Genomic DNA, 16,847 nt, shown 5'->3' on the forward strand with positions numbered 1-16,847 from the left:
TGATACCCAAGTCTACAGCAGGGGTGTAAAACTGAGTTTGACACATTATTAAACATTAAATGTGCTTTTGGAACATTATTAAACATCTACATCAGACAGTATGGGTTTTGATTTGAAATAGGTATACTGTCTATACATGATGTTCAAGATGTGCTTGTAATAAATCTCACACTAAATCTTTACTAAAACAGCTGGTGAATTCATGTGCTGCACAAGGTGCCCTTTTTTCCCTACTTGAGCAGCTGCCTCTCAAGATGTCTCTGCATGCCACTGATCCACAGGGTGAATTCATGTAAAGCTGTTAATATCACTTGCAGGAGGAAAACCTAAAAGCACAACAGCTCCGTCAGAAGCCACAAATCATATACCAGCCTTAGCCTGTGAAACAAAAACAAAACCTGCTTGCTAACATGTAGCTCAACTGTAACTTTAAGGAACATGCTAGAAAGGTTAGCATTCACTCAGACAAAATGCTTAAATACATTTAAACATTTCTTAATGTATCAGTTGTCAGTTTTGAAAAAATATATCAATCTGTTTTTATTTACAATAAAAAATGTCATGTTGAAAATGTATTCTCTTCCCAAAAAATCATTGAAGAAAGTCACTGAAGGCGTCACACCAGTCAAATCCTTACAAAACCGAACACCTTTTTGCATCTTTCCATTGGCATTTTGACAATTTCTATTTGAGAAGTTCAAAAGATTAGTGTGAGAGCACCAGGGCCTTGTACAATATACAAATAATGAATAATAAAATAAAATATTATTTTATTCTCAAATACCATTGCAGATAAATGTCCCAAGGGACTACATGCCTACAATCATAACAATTCCATACACAGCAAGCTTATACTCCTGTTCTAATTGTTGGACCATTAATCACAAATTTTGTGCTTTAAAGAACAAAACAATTGTTGCATGAGCTCATATTAAATCTGGGAATAACAAAACGTACACCAATTTAGCTCACACTATTAATTGTGATGCATACTAATCAATAGTACCCTTTTCATTTATTATGAGGCTCACTCACAATATATTATCTCAATGAAAAACATCTAATTAGAGATTAATCCAGATAAGCTCAACAAACACTCCCACACATTCACTGATCTAAAGGCTGTGATTCTCCCAGTCATGCATGAGACGCTGCTTGCATATTCTGCACAATTCTTTACTGAGGTTAAAAATGGTCTAGAGTTGAAAATGTTTGCTTCATTTCCTCTTGCAGACTTTATTTTTTTGATGTGTGACAGTTAATTCTTTGAAAGTGGTGCCCCATCATGCATGTACACTGTGAATGTTTATATAAAACCCATGCTTATAGGCACAGGGTAGTATAAAAAACTGAATGTATTTAGATTTGCTGAATTCAAACCTGACTTCTTAGGTGATACTTTGTGTTGCTTTGAAGAAGGCAATTTGCACCTCGTCTCTGGACTTAAATGAATACAACTTCATGTTTTTTGACATGTTTTATAGATTTTTGAAAATGCAAACATTACAGTTCCAGACTCTTTATTTTTTGAAGATGTTTTTATACAAGATTGTTTTGGTGTGAATAGTTTTTTTTTCTGATCTTGTCAAGTTAATGTTTCCCTCTGCTTTCATCCTGGTTATAATCTGGATTCACTGACATGTGCAGGATTTTTCATTTGTTCTAAATAAAAATATCTTATTTATACATACCTGTGTCATAACCTGGACTGCATTTAAATCCATAGACCACCATTGCACAATATACTGATCGGATATAGCATTATTTGTATATTGTTGATGTATGTTGATCCCTACTTTTTTGCAAAAACAGCTTTCACTTATTGAGATACTGACTCTAAAACACTTCTGAAGGTCTTATTGTACCTAGCACCAAGATCTTAGCAGTATCCTGTAGAGTTGTTTGTCAAGCACATCCTAAAGATTGTGATCAGGGCAACTCACTGGATTCAAACTCATTGTTGTACTCCTCAAATCATTCTTGACCTATTTTTGCCCTGTGGGGGAGCGCATTGTCCTTCTGAAAGAGGCCACAGCCACCAGGGATTACTGCTTCTATTTATGGATGTACATCATCTGTGACAGTGCTTGGGTAGGTGGTACATCTCACCTTACTATTCACATGAATGACAGGGCATGGTGCATGCCTGAGTTCCCCAGAAAATTATTGCACATGCACCCTGCGATCCACGTGGTGCAGAAATAAAACATTTTTCATCAGAACAGATCACCTTCTGTTGTTCTGTTAACCAGTTCCAAATCTATAGCCAAAGGAATGTACTATAGTACATTCCTTTGGCTATAGATGTACTATAGTACATTCCTTTGGACAGGAGTCAGGATACCATGACAGCCTGAGCTAACTAGCTGCATACACAACACACTTGGATTCACTGTGTAGTCAGACTTTTCAATCAGAACCAGCAATAACTTTTTCAGCAATATGAGCTACAGCAGTTATTTTCCTGGATCAAACCACATTGACCAACCTTGCACTCCTTACCTTCAAGACTTCAATTCATGACACCAGTAATTTATTTGTCACATGCTTAGTTATACAACTTACAGTGAAAGGCTTTCCTTAAACAATCCTACTTCCTTTCCAAAATGACTCATTTATTTATGCTTGATCTTTTTTCTTTTTTGCATCTAGCATTAACTTGAACTCAAAATCTTCACTGGCTGCCTATATATCATGACGAGATAATCAGTGTTACCTCACCTATCAGTGCTCATAATGTTTTTATCTGATTAATATACAGGCCTGCTTAAAGTTGCTCTGTTTTTTTCCCCACCTCTGCCTCTTTTAGATCACTCGTTGCTGCTGGTGCTGTCCATCACTGAAGGACAGACATGGCTAACGGCTAGCTAAATACTGGTAATTGAGCTGGAGTCTAGCAACGACCGCTTCATGGAGAGGAAAGTCATTATCCCCATTGGTTTAAACAAATGAATAAAAGAAACCGACGAAACAGAAAAGATGGCAATGAAACAGACATGAAGGACATGTCTGTTTCATTGCATTGATAGGACAAATGCACTGAAAGAAAAGAAAAATGATGACCAGGATGAAGAAAGAAACAAACTCTTATAACACCACATAACAACTAGATACAAAAATAGGATAATTTCATATTGTAAAGACTGTTTGTTTTATTATTCAATATTAGTAGGAAAAGCACTAAAAATATTGAAGAAAAAGTACATTTATTTTAATATAACTTTTCTGACGTACAACTAAAACTACCAGCAAAAACTTCAGGTGAAGTAAATTAGAAGCTACTAAAATAAAATGTGCCATAAGTTTACTCTGTTTAAGAGAGACAATGTTTATTTTCCTGCGTAATGTGTAAAAATGTGCGAAATGCGTGAAGTTCAAATGTGTGGAAATTAATCAAGTATCAACTATTGTCATGTTTTGAAGTATGTCTGCCACTTTTGATGCACTTCTAATTTGAACTGAGCTCATAGTGTTCATCTCTATTAGGAGGAGTCAACTGCTGGTACATATAAATTATATTTTTCTATTCTTTGGTTAGGGGTCAACTAGAGAAGATTGAATAATAATTCAATCTTCCAGCTTCCAGTTAATTATTTGACTAATTATTAGATTACTTTATTGTTAAATTACTAAAAAAGCAGGTGAGGTAACAACATCAAGTCAAGCATTCAGCAAACAGAAGTGAATGAATCATCAAGCACACTGACAGAGCTGTGACTGCCCAGCATAACTTAGCCTGAATTTAAGAACACTATAATTTTAAAGGTACAAAAAGTGTGATTTACATAAAGCATTATGTTAAAACATAAAACAGATACACAACTTTAACAGGAGGCTCTAAACCAATTGAGCACCATCTACACCATCAAAACATTTAATTTACCCAAGTTAGTTCAGAACAAGATGCTCTCCTTGCTATCTCAAACTGTTTCACAGCTTGTAATTTATTTAAAATTTGCATTTGGTAGTTTCAAAAACACTTTGAAGCTTCAACAAAACCATTTATTTCTCAACCAGGTACAAACTTTGAAGCATCAATTGGTTGTAGTATTTAGAATTTTTGCATCTTTTTTTCATATTGTTAAAGTGTAACTGAGTGCAATGGCTCAATTATATAAATATGAGAAAATGCCAGTTGCAATGGTTAAAATAAAGATCACTCATAACTCCTTTGAAACTCAAACCCAGGCTCCGTTTTGTCATTGACTCTAAAGTGCTGTTTGATTTTGCACCCTGCGCACTTTATCATTCCCTCTTTTCTTCAGTTTCAAACAATGTTTATTTAAATAAACCGACCCTATAAAACAACTGAGACATGATATTATTTTGTGCTGGCCCGTATGATTCTCATGGCCTCCAAGTGGAATATTCAAATGCCCTTTTCATGTATTCTCTGCACCCACAAATGCTTTTCGAAGCAATAGACACAGGAGGAGCTGCTTGACAAGAAGCTGTTGGGAAAAAAGAATCGTTACGTGAGCTTCAGTTCTACCTCTCAGCTGTGGAGGAGGCCTTTCTTTGACAATCCACTGCCAACGAACTGCTTCCCGGTGCCATTTCCTGTTTGATCTCCCACGCGACGAGGTTGCTGGGTTTCACAGCGAGGAAGTTGATGCCTGGCTGGAACCTCACCCTACAGAGAGAAAGACAAGGAAAAGAAACAGAACAGGAGAAGAAATGGAAAGCAAGGTTAATCTAAAGTTCACATAAACACATTATAAACAAAGGAACCGCGGTATTACTGTAACAGTTTAAAGCGGGGATTGGTTAAAAATTCAATCTGCTTTGCTTGGAGTTTCCTCGCCCTGCTTTTCGCTCTGATTTTCTTTGATCTCCAATATGTGCCAGACTTTCTTGGTATAAGACGTCTTTTAAAATTGATTCTCACAACATGAATCTGCCTCCCACGGAGCTCTTTGGTGGGAAAAGAAAAAGGTGTGACAGGAAAAAGGCAATGGAGTGACAGGAGATGCCTTATGAAAGTAAATATTTATTTTTTTACCAGAATAATGCCTGAACAGAATGAACAGAATACACTGAACTAGAGATTAGCTTATCTCTACTTATTAGGGTTAATACGTTTTTTTTTGTTTGTTTTTGGTGTGTAGCTACTCTTATCAAATATTATCAGGACTTTTTAAAAGTTAATCTACATTTACATTGTTTTATTCATCCCTTTTCATATCTTTAATTATTACCCCTCTTCTTACTTTATTTCCCATCCTTCTTTTTCTCAATTACATCATCTCCCTCTTTTTAATCTCATTTTCTTCCAAACTCATTCTCCTTATTTACCACTTTCTTTTGAAACCCCCTTGTTAAGCAGGTTTACTTTAATCTCCATGATTGTCTTCTCAAACCTTTTCTTTTCTGTATCCTGCCCTCCTTCTGTTCCAGTTGTCCTCCTTCCACATGATTCCCTTGCTAATCTCACTACTTTATTTTCCTTACCAGGTCTCTTCTTTCATCTATTCTTTTCTTCGACTTCTTCTTCTCCTCCTTCTCTTCAAGTGTCTCTTCAGTCTTTCATCCTTTCCTCTGTGACTTACTTCTTTTCCTTACCCATATGTTTCCCTTAAGTCCTGCATTTGCCCTGCCTGGACCCTTCAGTCTTGGAGTATCTTGTTGTTCATATCTCAATTTGCTTTCTTTCTTTCATTCAATCATTATTTCTTTCTAATCTGTCCTGGCGTGTTTTGCTCTATTTGCCACATTGACAAGACCCTCCCTCAGTTTACTAACACAATTTCCAACTATGCTCTTTCGGGAGACAGAGATGTCTCCCGAAAGACACAGACACAGACTCTCTGTTTTTCTCATTAGCAGAAATACAAAACAATATCATTGCTAACATAATGAAGAATAAAGTTTTTTTTTTTTCAAATGGGCAAAACACATAACAGAAAAAGTTCAGAATTTAGTTTTAAAATTTTCCACGTTTGGATTTGTATGGAAAATGCAAAACAAATGCAGTAATGTTCACACTGTGCACAATGTTCATAGTTATGGTAACCATACTTTTTTAAAATGCCAAATCACACCTTGATGGGATTATGGTTGTGAAAAAGTTTCATGTTTATTTAAGGACAATTTTAAATTCAGGTTGAACTGCCCTGATCTAGATCTAAAATATCAAAATAAGCAGTAAATTAGCTACTCTTTAGACCGGTTTCAAAATACTACCACCAATAATTGCATGATTTTAGGAAAGCAATTGTTATTGCTAATGACTTTATGTGTGGTCATTAAAAAGTCTATTACCATTCCAACTTAAAAAACTTGGTTCTGGGTAATATCTGCAGCTTTGGCAAGAAAAAACTTAATTCTTCTCTTAAATTTACCACTTTTACCAGACCTTCACCTTCTGAAATACTACTTGTTTAATGTTATGCTGCATGAAACAAGTAATATCACAGGTTAATTGTACGTGTAATCCAGGCTTTTCTGGATGAAGCAATCCTACAAACATTCACTAACAGAATTGTAAAAGAATTGATTAAGTCCGTAGAGGAGTCCATTCTTTTTTTTTTTTTTTGTCAAATCAGAGTAAACGCAGAAATAGAGCTGGTCCAAGTTTGTCCAAATGGCACAAAAGCTGTGAAATAGTCTATCATATGATTCACCAATGGGAAGTTGATTTTAATATTGTGTTTTAACGCGGTTTATAAGATCCAAATGCTACTGAAGATGGTTTTAAAATTAGTAGTTTTACTTCAAAATGTTATAAAAACTCAAATTGTTATAAAAAAGATTAAGTCTGGAAAGATATGGAGTTTATAATAAAAAAAATGTGTAGAAACCCTGAAAGAACATAATGTTATTCATCTTGCCATCTATTAAAAGGAACAGATGTTGTACATGTGTCATAAAAGGTTTCTAGGCGTGTACTTTTGAGTGTGTGTGTAAGCTGATTACAATCAGAATGCTTTTTTGACATACTAGAACGATGTGCGAAGGAATACAAAGTTCTATGGATTTATCTTGAAATAAGATGAAAAGTTAGATGGCTCAAAAATATATTTGTTTTTTTTTTAAGACTTATGCTTTGGTAAAAACTGATTAAAAAAGAAGAGGAGGAACAAAAAAAACATTTTTGTTTTTTTTCATTGTAGCAGCACAGTTGAAAACCGCAAAAGAGTCATTTAAGTATGCAAGAGCTTTTTTATAGTTTAACAGCTCGAGAATTTCCACAAACCTCTTTGGGATTGTTCCAAGACGTACATCTCTGTCTCCTGAATTCTCTCTCATTTTACCTCCCCAGTCTTTAATATGCATCCCTCTCTCTTTTCAGTTCTCTGTCTTTTGTTCATGTTTCTGTCCTCCCTATCCAATATAGAGTTTGAGAAAAATTTACATCAAAGTATAACATCAGTACAATGTGAATAAAAATGTGTATGCAAAGCAATTTTCTTTAAATGGAAGACGCACTGAAAGCAATATAAATCATATACATAATTTATATGTATATAAAACAAAATACAGTAGAAAATCCAGTCATTGAAACAGGTACAGGAAAAATAAGTGCTGTAGTAGTTAAAAACGTAACAGAAACTAACTGAATATAGTCATTCAGAATGTGTCCCATTTTGATCAACCTACTAAACCACATCGTGTTATTTAACCCCCATCTCCAAATCCATTAAACAGAACAAAAAAAGAGCAAGACTGGCAGTTCAAACTGCATTCTGACAGAAAACATTGCAAAATGTCTATAAAGTCTTAAAATTAATTCAGATTCCACCAGAACAGAATCATAATTTGCATAATCCAAATAATTACATTGCCATTTTCATATTCTGATCTCTGAACTCTATTGAAGAAATATCTCAGATATTAGGTGTACAACAGGAGAAAATCCAGTCAGAGTTTGCAGATAACAATGCAGCGTTATCCCTTTTTAACAGTTAAATGGATTAAACACTTTTTAAAATGAGTAGAATATGTGAAACTAGAAAGTAGCACAGATACATTTGTAAATTTAGGTGAAAAAGTGAAAAGCATAAAGAGTAACACGACTGTCCTGCAGTCTTTGAGCCAGGTTTGAACAGTACAGTATATCCTTTAGTGTGTGTCATTCAGCAGACCAAATGATGGACAGGACTGAATCCCTAAGCTGCCTCTGTCAGATCTGTGTACAGCAAGAGAGCCTGACAAGTGTCTGAGTGTTTTTTACTCGATCAGTTTTTTGGTAATACAGGAAGACAAGTTAACTTCTCCCTGTTCTCTCTTTCTCTCCCTCTCACTGTGCCTTGTTCACCTCTCTCTGTATTTATCAGCCTCTGTTGCATTTTTCCTGACAGCAATGCTCCTCTGTCTGGGAACTGTATGATAGATTCCTAACACACTGTGGCAAATTAACAGCTCCTAGCAGCTCATATTTACAGGCATCAGTGGTTTCATTCTCAGTCACAAAATCAACATAAGAAGGAAAACATTTTTTTTGCAACAGAGAACATTAAGAAGGCTCACATTCTGCTCTGATCAGATAGTCAGTTTTTTCTGTGCTGGTCAATGAGTAGCAACTCAGACAACAAAACAATTGTCTTTATTTCAGAGCTGTACCTTGTTATGGACACTTCAATGTTAGTTTTACATTTGAAAAAATAGGATTTGAAAGAAGATAAGTCACCATATCTGTTTCCACTTTTTATTGTTTCTTTTTTGTTGTTCTTATAGAGTCATGCTAATTCTACAATGCAGTTAATACTTATGGAGTTTGTAATAAATATTCTTTTTTCTTTTCTTGAATCAAGCCACTTCTGATCTGGAGACAATGGAAAAAATAAAAAAAAATAAAAAATAACAACAACAACTGGACTGTGCCTTAGTGGTCCAAAGTCCATTTTTCAGATCAAATTGTTTGGTAAAAATCTTTCCAACTCAGTAACATGAGAAGAAAATGGGCCTACAGAGACAAGTTGAATGTGGATGTTGAGATCAGTATTTAAACTGACAGGAAACCAAATAATTTGAGCAAGGACAGGAAAAAAAAAGGTTAGGCTAAAATAGAAAGTTGTTCATATCAAATTATTCCTCCCAATTCTGTCCTTGAAATGCACTTCAAATACAAATTCTAGTCTAATAAAATAGTCCAGAAAAAAATTACAATTATAGGAACTAAAGAAAGAGCTTAAGTATTCACCCACACACATATTTGTTCTTTGGAAACACACAATCAGGAATCCGAAGATGATTTGAACTTATAAATCACATACATGAGCATGAATAAATAAATTCAGTGATAATTCAGTTTCTATCAGGTAGTATGACCTGAAACTTGTGTTTTGTCTGCCGCTTTGCCTTGTCTGTCTCCCAGACTTTGAACCCTTTAGAATAAACAGCTGACATCTTGTTTTTGTGCCAGTTACTTTTTTAATAGACAACCTTCAGCACTAGACTGATAATCAGAGGTTCATGGTAAATACTCCTCTTACTTTATCCATATGCTCTATATTATAAGAATCCCTTGACTTCACAATAAAGTAAAATAAAATAAAAAATCCTACTGCGTGGCAAACTCAAATACTCGAGTAAATCTCTCATCAAACCATAAATCCTTATTGCCTTAAAACTCTGTTTAAAGCCTTTGGGCTTAAAGAGGCTAAAAACTGACAGAGACTCTGCAAGAAAAACTGAAAAGGCTTAGTAAGAAAATCAAGTCATTTGAATCATTTCACTAGTTGGTAAACACATTTACAGGTAAAACAGCATGGTTAAAGCTCTGTACGTTAATTTTTCTAACCACTAAACGCAAGATTGAAACCAATAATGTTATGTACTAAATTCATTTTGTGGGGATATTTCTACATTCTAGTTTTAATGTGGATTTAACATGACGTAAACATACTAATGCACTATCCACAATAATGTAAAAACTATCAGCGAAATTAATTGTTCTACATTATTATATATGTCTATCTCTATAAATTAATATGCCAACAACAGAATAATTTAGATAACAGATGTATACTATACTTCTTTAGAAGTAAAATTTCTATTTTCAGTTTATCTCGGTCTGAATTTTCTTTTTCATATTCCTTTCCTCTATTCTTTAATTTGCCTTGGTCCAAATCTTTCTGTTTACACATTATGACTGATTATTAATTGGTCCAAACTCCAAGTTCAGCACAGACTAACACTTTATTAGCACTTTATGAATAACAATTCTTTTTTTCATATGGCCTTCTCTGCAAATGACTAAGACATTGGATTCATAACAAGTAAGAGCGGAAAAAGAAAATTATAAATGATCAAACCACTTATAATGTTGAGTTATTTAAAAATTAACCTTCGCTGCTAAAAGGGTTTAAAACAGATTTACCATTATTCAGCCCTCATTCTAGTTGGGTTTATCTGTTCAACCATTCAATGACATGAACAGGTAAATCATACTATAACGATTTAAAGCATAACAAAAATATAAAATGAAAAAAATGTTCCATTCATGAAGTTTTGTAATCTTTACACACAACTTATTTTGCCTTAGTTCTCTTTTCTTGTTTCTGTCACAGCTAGTGACATAAACCAGTAAAGATGTTCTACCATTTCTTACCTGAAGGATTAACGTCAATATTGTCTATATAGCTTCAATATTTGCATAATGTTCTACATTTCTCACTTTAACTGAACACAAACATTTTTTTCTGAAAATACATAAGTACATTGTAATATGTTCATACAGCTTTCTCAATAGTTTAGCAACATTGAAGTCTCTCTTTTCAGTGACAAACTACAGAACAAACATTTTCAGAAATTTCTGCTGGCTCAGAAAATACTATATATAATTTAAGGTGATGAAATGTGATAAAAGCTCAGAGGTGGCAACATCTAAATATAACTGAATGAAAACAAGAAATATGATTCTGCATAAAAAATGTTCATTATTTCACTTATTAAAAAGATGTCAAGAATGCCCAATAATTAGATTACCACAATTGATGACAATTCCTAACTTAAAGTGATGGCTGAGGCTAGAGTAACAGACAAGACAAGACAAAAGCAGACTGATCAAATTAAACAAAACAGCAGCTTAGTCCTCAGCACACCCAGCAGAAGCTACCTTCACTCAACACGAGTGGCATTTAAATGAGTCAACTGTCAAATCATTAAATCTTGTTTTCAGCTTTTCCTGGTTTTTGAAAGACAGAAGGAAAACAATCTGTTGTTGTGATCAGGACAGTGTAAGTCTCGGGGTTACTTTTTCATGTGACAAGCTGTCAAGACAATACAAAAGCTGGAAAAAGTGTTTTTTATGTTATGTTTAACAAATCTTTTGAAAAATTATGCAGGTAAATCAAGCATAATTTTGCATTTCTGAATATTGTTACATAAAATTTGTTAAATCAAATTGGGTTTGCATTTAAAACACTAGTAAAGACTTAAAATTCATTTGTGTTAAAATATTTTCTCCTAGTTTACGCATACAGACCAAAAAGAAACAGATTTTTGTATCTAGCACATCACAAGGTAATTTAGGCGTCATTGTCCTTGTATTACATGCCATTCAAATGTTATAACATTTTGTTTTACTTTGATTTGGACTCCTTCCTTTTTCCTTTGCCTTTTAAACTTTATCGTTTCCTTTTTTCAATTCACTTTCTGCTTGAGTTTGAAATTATTTCTGCCTATTTCCAAACATTCGTCTTCAAATAAATATATCAGAGAAAAAAAAGACTAAACTTAAATTGTACTTCTTGATTAGGTTTGAAAAAGAATAACAAATGTTATTAGTTACCTTGCATCTTTTTTGAGAAGTTTGAAAAGAAAAAAACAATAAAAAAGCTGATCTGTTGTTGAAGACCATTTCCCTGAAAATCTAAAAGGTCAACAAAATAGGAAAAAAAAAAAAAATGGAAGAGACTTAACACACAGCATCACTGGAAAGTCTTTAATTGTATGGTTTCTTTTTTTTTTTGAAAACACAACTTAAAAGAGAAGGTTAATTTTTTTTAAATGAGGTTACATAGAGTACTTGTGATCTTTGCATAGTGAAAACAAAACATTATTAGTTTGGATAATTAGGGAGAGGTTCTCATTTGAGTCTCAAGCTCCATTACAGAAACCCTTTTAAGGGCAAATTTCTGCCTTATAAATAATTTAAAGTTTAAAAATGTTACATGAGAAGTCCAGTTAATATTTCTCCGATATATTTTCCCACTTAAACTGTGTTCTCTTTGTATCTTTGAGCACTTTTGACCCAGTGTTTCTGTGTTTTTCCTGTGTCTGATTTTTGTCCTCTCAACCCTTCAGCTAGTCACAGCTCATGGTCACTCATACTGACCCTGTTTCTGCTGGAGCTCTCCGTCTGTCAAAGCATTGTCTTTCATTTTTACTGTCACCACTTTTCTGCTCAGATCAAATTCGGTGAAAAATTATCTGCAGAAGCCTAGTCGGTTGCATTGAGTCAACCATATGAGAAAATGCCTTTTGTTGCAATTTAGTATAGTTGGGATCAAATTGAACCATATCTGTATCCAAATATGATCAAAACTGAATTAGTTTTGAATGAGTTAGGACCAAATTGGCTTCTAAATGATTGTACATAAATTGGTACTCATTGTCTTGTAAAGCGCCTTTGTTTGTCGACTTTTGTTTTAAAATTAAGATGAATGTTTACAAAAAAACACAAACAATTCAAGATCAGACTCTCTCAATGCATCTCTTCTTTAAAAACTTTAACCCTTGGAAACACCAAACTAAACTCTATTGGGACACGAGAGAAGGTTTGCAAATTGTTGCATATTAATCACAATCTTTAATCTTCACTGGATAAAGGTCAATCCATAAAGACAGCCTTTACATTGTTAATCTCAACAAACAGAATGTTGTTGCTCTCACATAGTTAGCACCTATTGGCTTTCACAGGAACCTGGTAATTAATCTGATATATAGCAGCAGTGCAGCATCTGGAAGACAGAGATACAAGCTAATTGTTAAAATGCCAAATGAAAAAGAAAGATTGAAACATCTTATGTAATGTCTTCTTTACTTCTTAGAAGATCTGTGGCTGCTTTTAATAGAGTGTCAAAGTATGACTTACAATGCAGTTGTTAAATGCTAAAATGTAGTAAATACATTTTATATGCCTCAGGTACTGAATTACATCTTCAAAAACAAAACTAGGATTTGTTTTATCTAATTGTATACTGTAAGAAAATTTACCATTTCCTCACTTTATAGCCCACACTACAGATTTTTCTCTAATCCCTATTGTGATTACCATGTTTTATATTTTGCAGGAAGAAGGACTGGTGTACTTCACAAAACAGATGAAATCACGAGTGTGGAAAACTCCCTGCTGGAGCCAGCGTCGTGACGTCAGAGACATTATTGGGGATGTACCACGCGCCTGCGCGTATTCATGACTCTTGACTTTCAGTGTGCTTCGCTAGCAGACACATGCAGTTCTGTTCCAGCACCTCACTAAAATGTTGAATTCTTTGTGTGTACGTGTGCGTTGATGACAATGTAAGTACATAATTCATTTCATCCGCTCGTGTTTCTTACACGCTGTTTAGTTCGGCAACCGTGTAACCTTGGTTACCGCGAGCTCCAACGTATTTTGATGAGGAAATGCCTATTTCTTAAACGCCTGGCTAAACGCTCATTTCTTGGTTTAACGTTACAAGAATAGTTCAGTTTGAGAGTTGCCTGGCAGTACTCTGAATTGTAGTGTTATTTCTACTGTTCTGAAGACGTTCAGGACGGTAAACTAGCTTCCAAATGTAGCATCGAGCGCTTATGGAGCCGGTATGTTCGAGTGGATAAACATTTTCTCGATCTTGCGGCGGGAGGAACTGCTTCTACCATTTGTGGTCTTTATGCGCCACCCTGTGGTCATTAAGTGTACTGCATCTATATGCTTTGTATTAACACTCTGAGTGCCTAGTTCTCACCTATATTATCCTGTTATTACTTGTTACTTGCAGTAATTCTCTTCCTTGTTACATTAATGTTACTGAAGTGTTACTGAATTACAATTATATATATTGTTAATGTAACTGGATGTATATTTGATTCTACCTGAAATCGAATATTCTGCATACGTTAGAATTTGTATATGCATACGTGGAATTTAGATGTACAATATTCTAATTACTCTTTCTGTATATGTTTATCTTGCAGAGACCACACACACACACACACACACATACACATATGTTTATCAATAAATCCCATAACATCACCTAAAGTCGCAGCTGTTCTCTGACCGGAGCACATAGTCAGTGAGGGGGCGACTAGCCATCAATGTACACGTCCGTCACAAGTGGTCCTTCGAGCCGGATTAGCTCCGCCCACTGCGCTATGGCGACCTTCCAAGGTGAATACAGAGGGGACAACATCCAAGCCCGTCCTCAGAGAGTGAGACAGGTCCCACGGCATCTTGGGGACTACGAACTCGGTTTCCCAGCCAAACAGCTGCCTCCCTTTGATCAACACCCCCATCAGTCTACCGAGAGTCAACCGGCTAGCCAGCTAGCGCCTGCCGAATTCATCACACCTGTTCCAACTCCGCAGAGTGCAAGCAAAGAGGAGCAATGGCATTGCATGGAAGCACGCCACAATGACCTAACCAAACAACTGCAGGAGTTGCAGCTCGCAATGGACAATGTTAAACGACTGTCCTACCCACAAAGTGCTCCAGTGTATCAGCCACCCTATCCTCCACAGTTCACTAGAGTGCCAAGGCTAACCCTGGACAGTCCTGCTAGCAGCCATTGGTCAACACCAGTACACAGCCCCACTCGCTACACTACTGTAGTTGACGAAGAACCCCCACGGCAGCCAATGTCACAGCGCAGCTCCCCATCACGACAGCCCAGTCTTCAACTGCAGACCGGGGAGCCAGGTACACAAGACCAAGCCATGCTTAGCCAGCCAGTCCACCAGGCCTTGGGACAAGTGCCGGTTGATGACGGATGGATTTCCAACCCCATCTCTGCACCCCATACTCCAAATAGACAGAATGGACAACCGCTACGGTCTGTGCCACAGCCCATTATGCCTCAGGCTCCTTTCATATATCAGTCCTACCCTCAGTACCCTGCCTATGCACCTGCAGTTCAACACTACTCCCATTACCCATCACTCCTGCCAGCTACACAAATAACTACAATGCCAACGCAAACGCCTAACAGGCAAACCGTCCTACCATCGGAACCTACAGCTCCTGGTATCCTGGAAATGGCCATTGCCTCTTCCTACGGCATTCCAAAGCCCAAGCTTATCCCATTCAGCTCTGGCAAGGAGAGTGACTTCATAATGATGAAGAAGGGACTGGACAGTGTGCTGGGTCCACACAAGCACCTAACCGAGGACTACAAGTACCAAGTACTCCTCGACCTCCTCAAACTACCAAACGCCTATCAGGTGGCAAAGAGGTATGTCAACGACCAAATGCCATACACCAGTACTATGCACGCCCTTGAACAGCGTTATGGTCAGCCGCGCCAGCTTGTCCAAGGAGAGCTGAAGGCTATCCTGAACTCTCCCCCTATCAAGCCAGGTGACGCACAGGCCTTTGAGGACTTCTCATACGCTGTCAGCACTTTAGTGGGCCTGCTAAGCACTATCGATGGTTCCTCTCGAGCTGAACTGAGATGCGGCTCTCATGTGGATACGCTGCTGAGCAAGCTGCCCGCCACCTACAGAGACCGCTTCGCAGAGTATTGCATAGCTAAAGGGATCATCCGCAGTGGCAGTGACTGGACATACACACTCCCTGATTTTGCCGATTGGTTGGAACGCAAGGCACAAGCTATTCAGGTGGCAAGACGTGCTACTGAAACCTCCACACCTGCAGTCACTCAGTCCGAGCGCAGGCACAAGACCGCCAAGACCCAACCACCTAAGTCTGCTACTATCAGTGACGTGCGGTGAGGTTCATAGCTGGTGAGGCACTGACGTCATCAGAATCAGATTTGCAAATAGATGCATAGATTGACAGCAGTTTACAGGTTATGTTTCACTTCTGCATCCTTACATATACAAACTGTAGCTCACAAAACACACATTTCCTTAAAAAACAAAACAAAATAAATGTTATTACTGTCTTACCTGCTTCGATTGAAAGTCCACTTGAGAAAACTTTTTTAGTGTTGTAATGTAGTCATTCATGTCGAAAGTCGGGATAAGCGAGAGGAAAAAAATCACTATCTCTATTATAATCTATCGCTGCACTTGACTTGCTTCCCGAATCGTTTAGCCTAGCTCGCTGTCACTTACTCGGCAGTTGAGGAGTGAACAAGACGAACGTCTGGGATCTTGAGCGCCCCCTGCCATGAGGCAAGAGAACTGCCTGCCTCACCTCGAACCTGTTCTCTGCCGTTTATAATCGCTCATTACACGAAACACGTTACACAAACACAGTTGGTGACAAAAAGCACTGTACATTATATACATAAGCTAAATTATTGGAAATAAGTTCACATATTAAATTTGTTTAAACCATTTTATTGACGCCGTACAGCAACAGGCTCTCTCCGCTTAGCAGCCAGCGCAGAGCCAGGGGTTGCGCAATCCAAGGTGAGGCAGAGCTTGCTGCTGCCTCACCGGCATCGCTTCCAAGCATTTGAATGGGAAAATAAGAAAATTCAGCGATTTTGAACAAATAAAAATCGAAATTGGTGAAGCTACATGAAAAATAAATATTTTTTAGTACAAACCACCGGATGAATATAACAATTTAAATTACTTTATGATTATATATTTTCTTTCTTTCCATGATGGCTGGTGAGGCACTGCCTCACCTGCCTCCCCTGACCGCACGTCACTGGCTACTATCTATGTGACTAACCAGCCTGAGAACTCAGAGCCACCACAAGGTTCTGCTACCTTCCCAGCCAGTT

The 16,847-nt window shown here is 36.7% G+C and overlaps 1 protein-coding gene across 2 annotated transcripts in view; it reads right to left on the reverse strand.

The window, feature by feature from the left end:
- The window catches only part of LOC114154939 (transmembrane protein 132C), a 266,375-nt gene that overhangs the window by 102,708 nt on the left and 146,820 nt on the right, over positions 1-16,847 (reverse strand). For both annotated transcript variants that reach the window (XM_028034466.1, XM_028034465.1), the window contains one exon: positions 4,493-4,633. In XM_028034466.1, coding sequence (XP_027890267.1) covers positions 4,493-4,633 — 141 coding nt within the window. The remainder of the gene's footprint in view (positions 1-4,492; positions 4,634-16,847) is intronic.

Source organism: Xiphophorus couchianus, chromosome 12 (genome assembly GCF_001444195.1).
Source record: "Xiphophorus couchianus chromosome 12, X_couchianus-1.0, whole genome shotgun sequence".
Taxonomy (NCBI): Eukaryota; Metazoa; Chordata; class Actinopteri; order Cyprinodontiformes; family Poeciliidae; genus Xiphophorus; species Xiphophorus couchianus.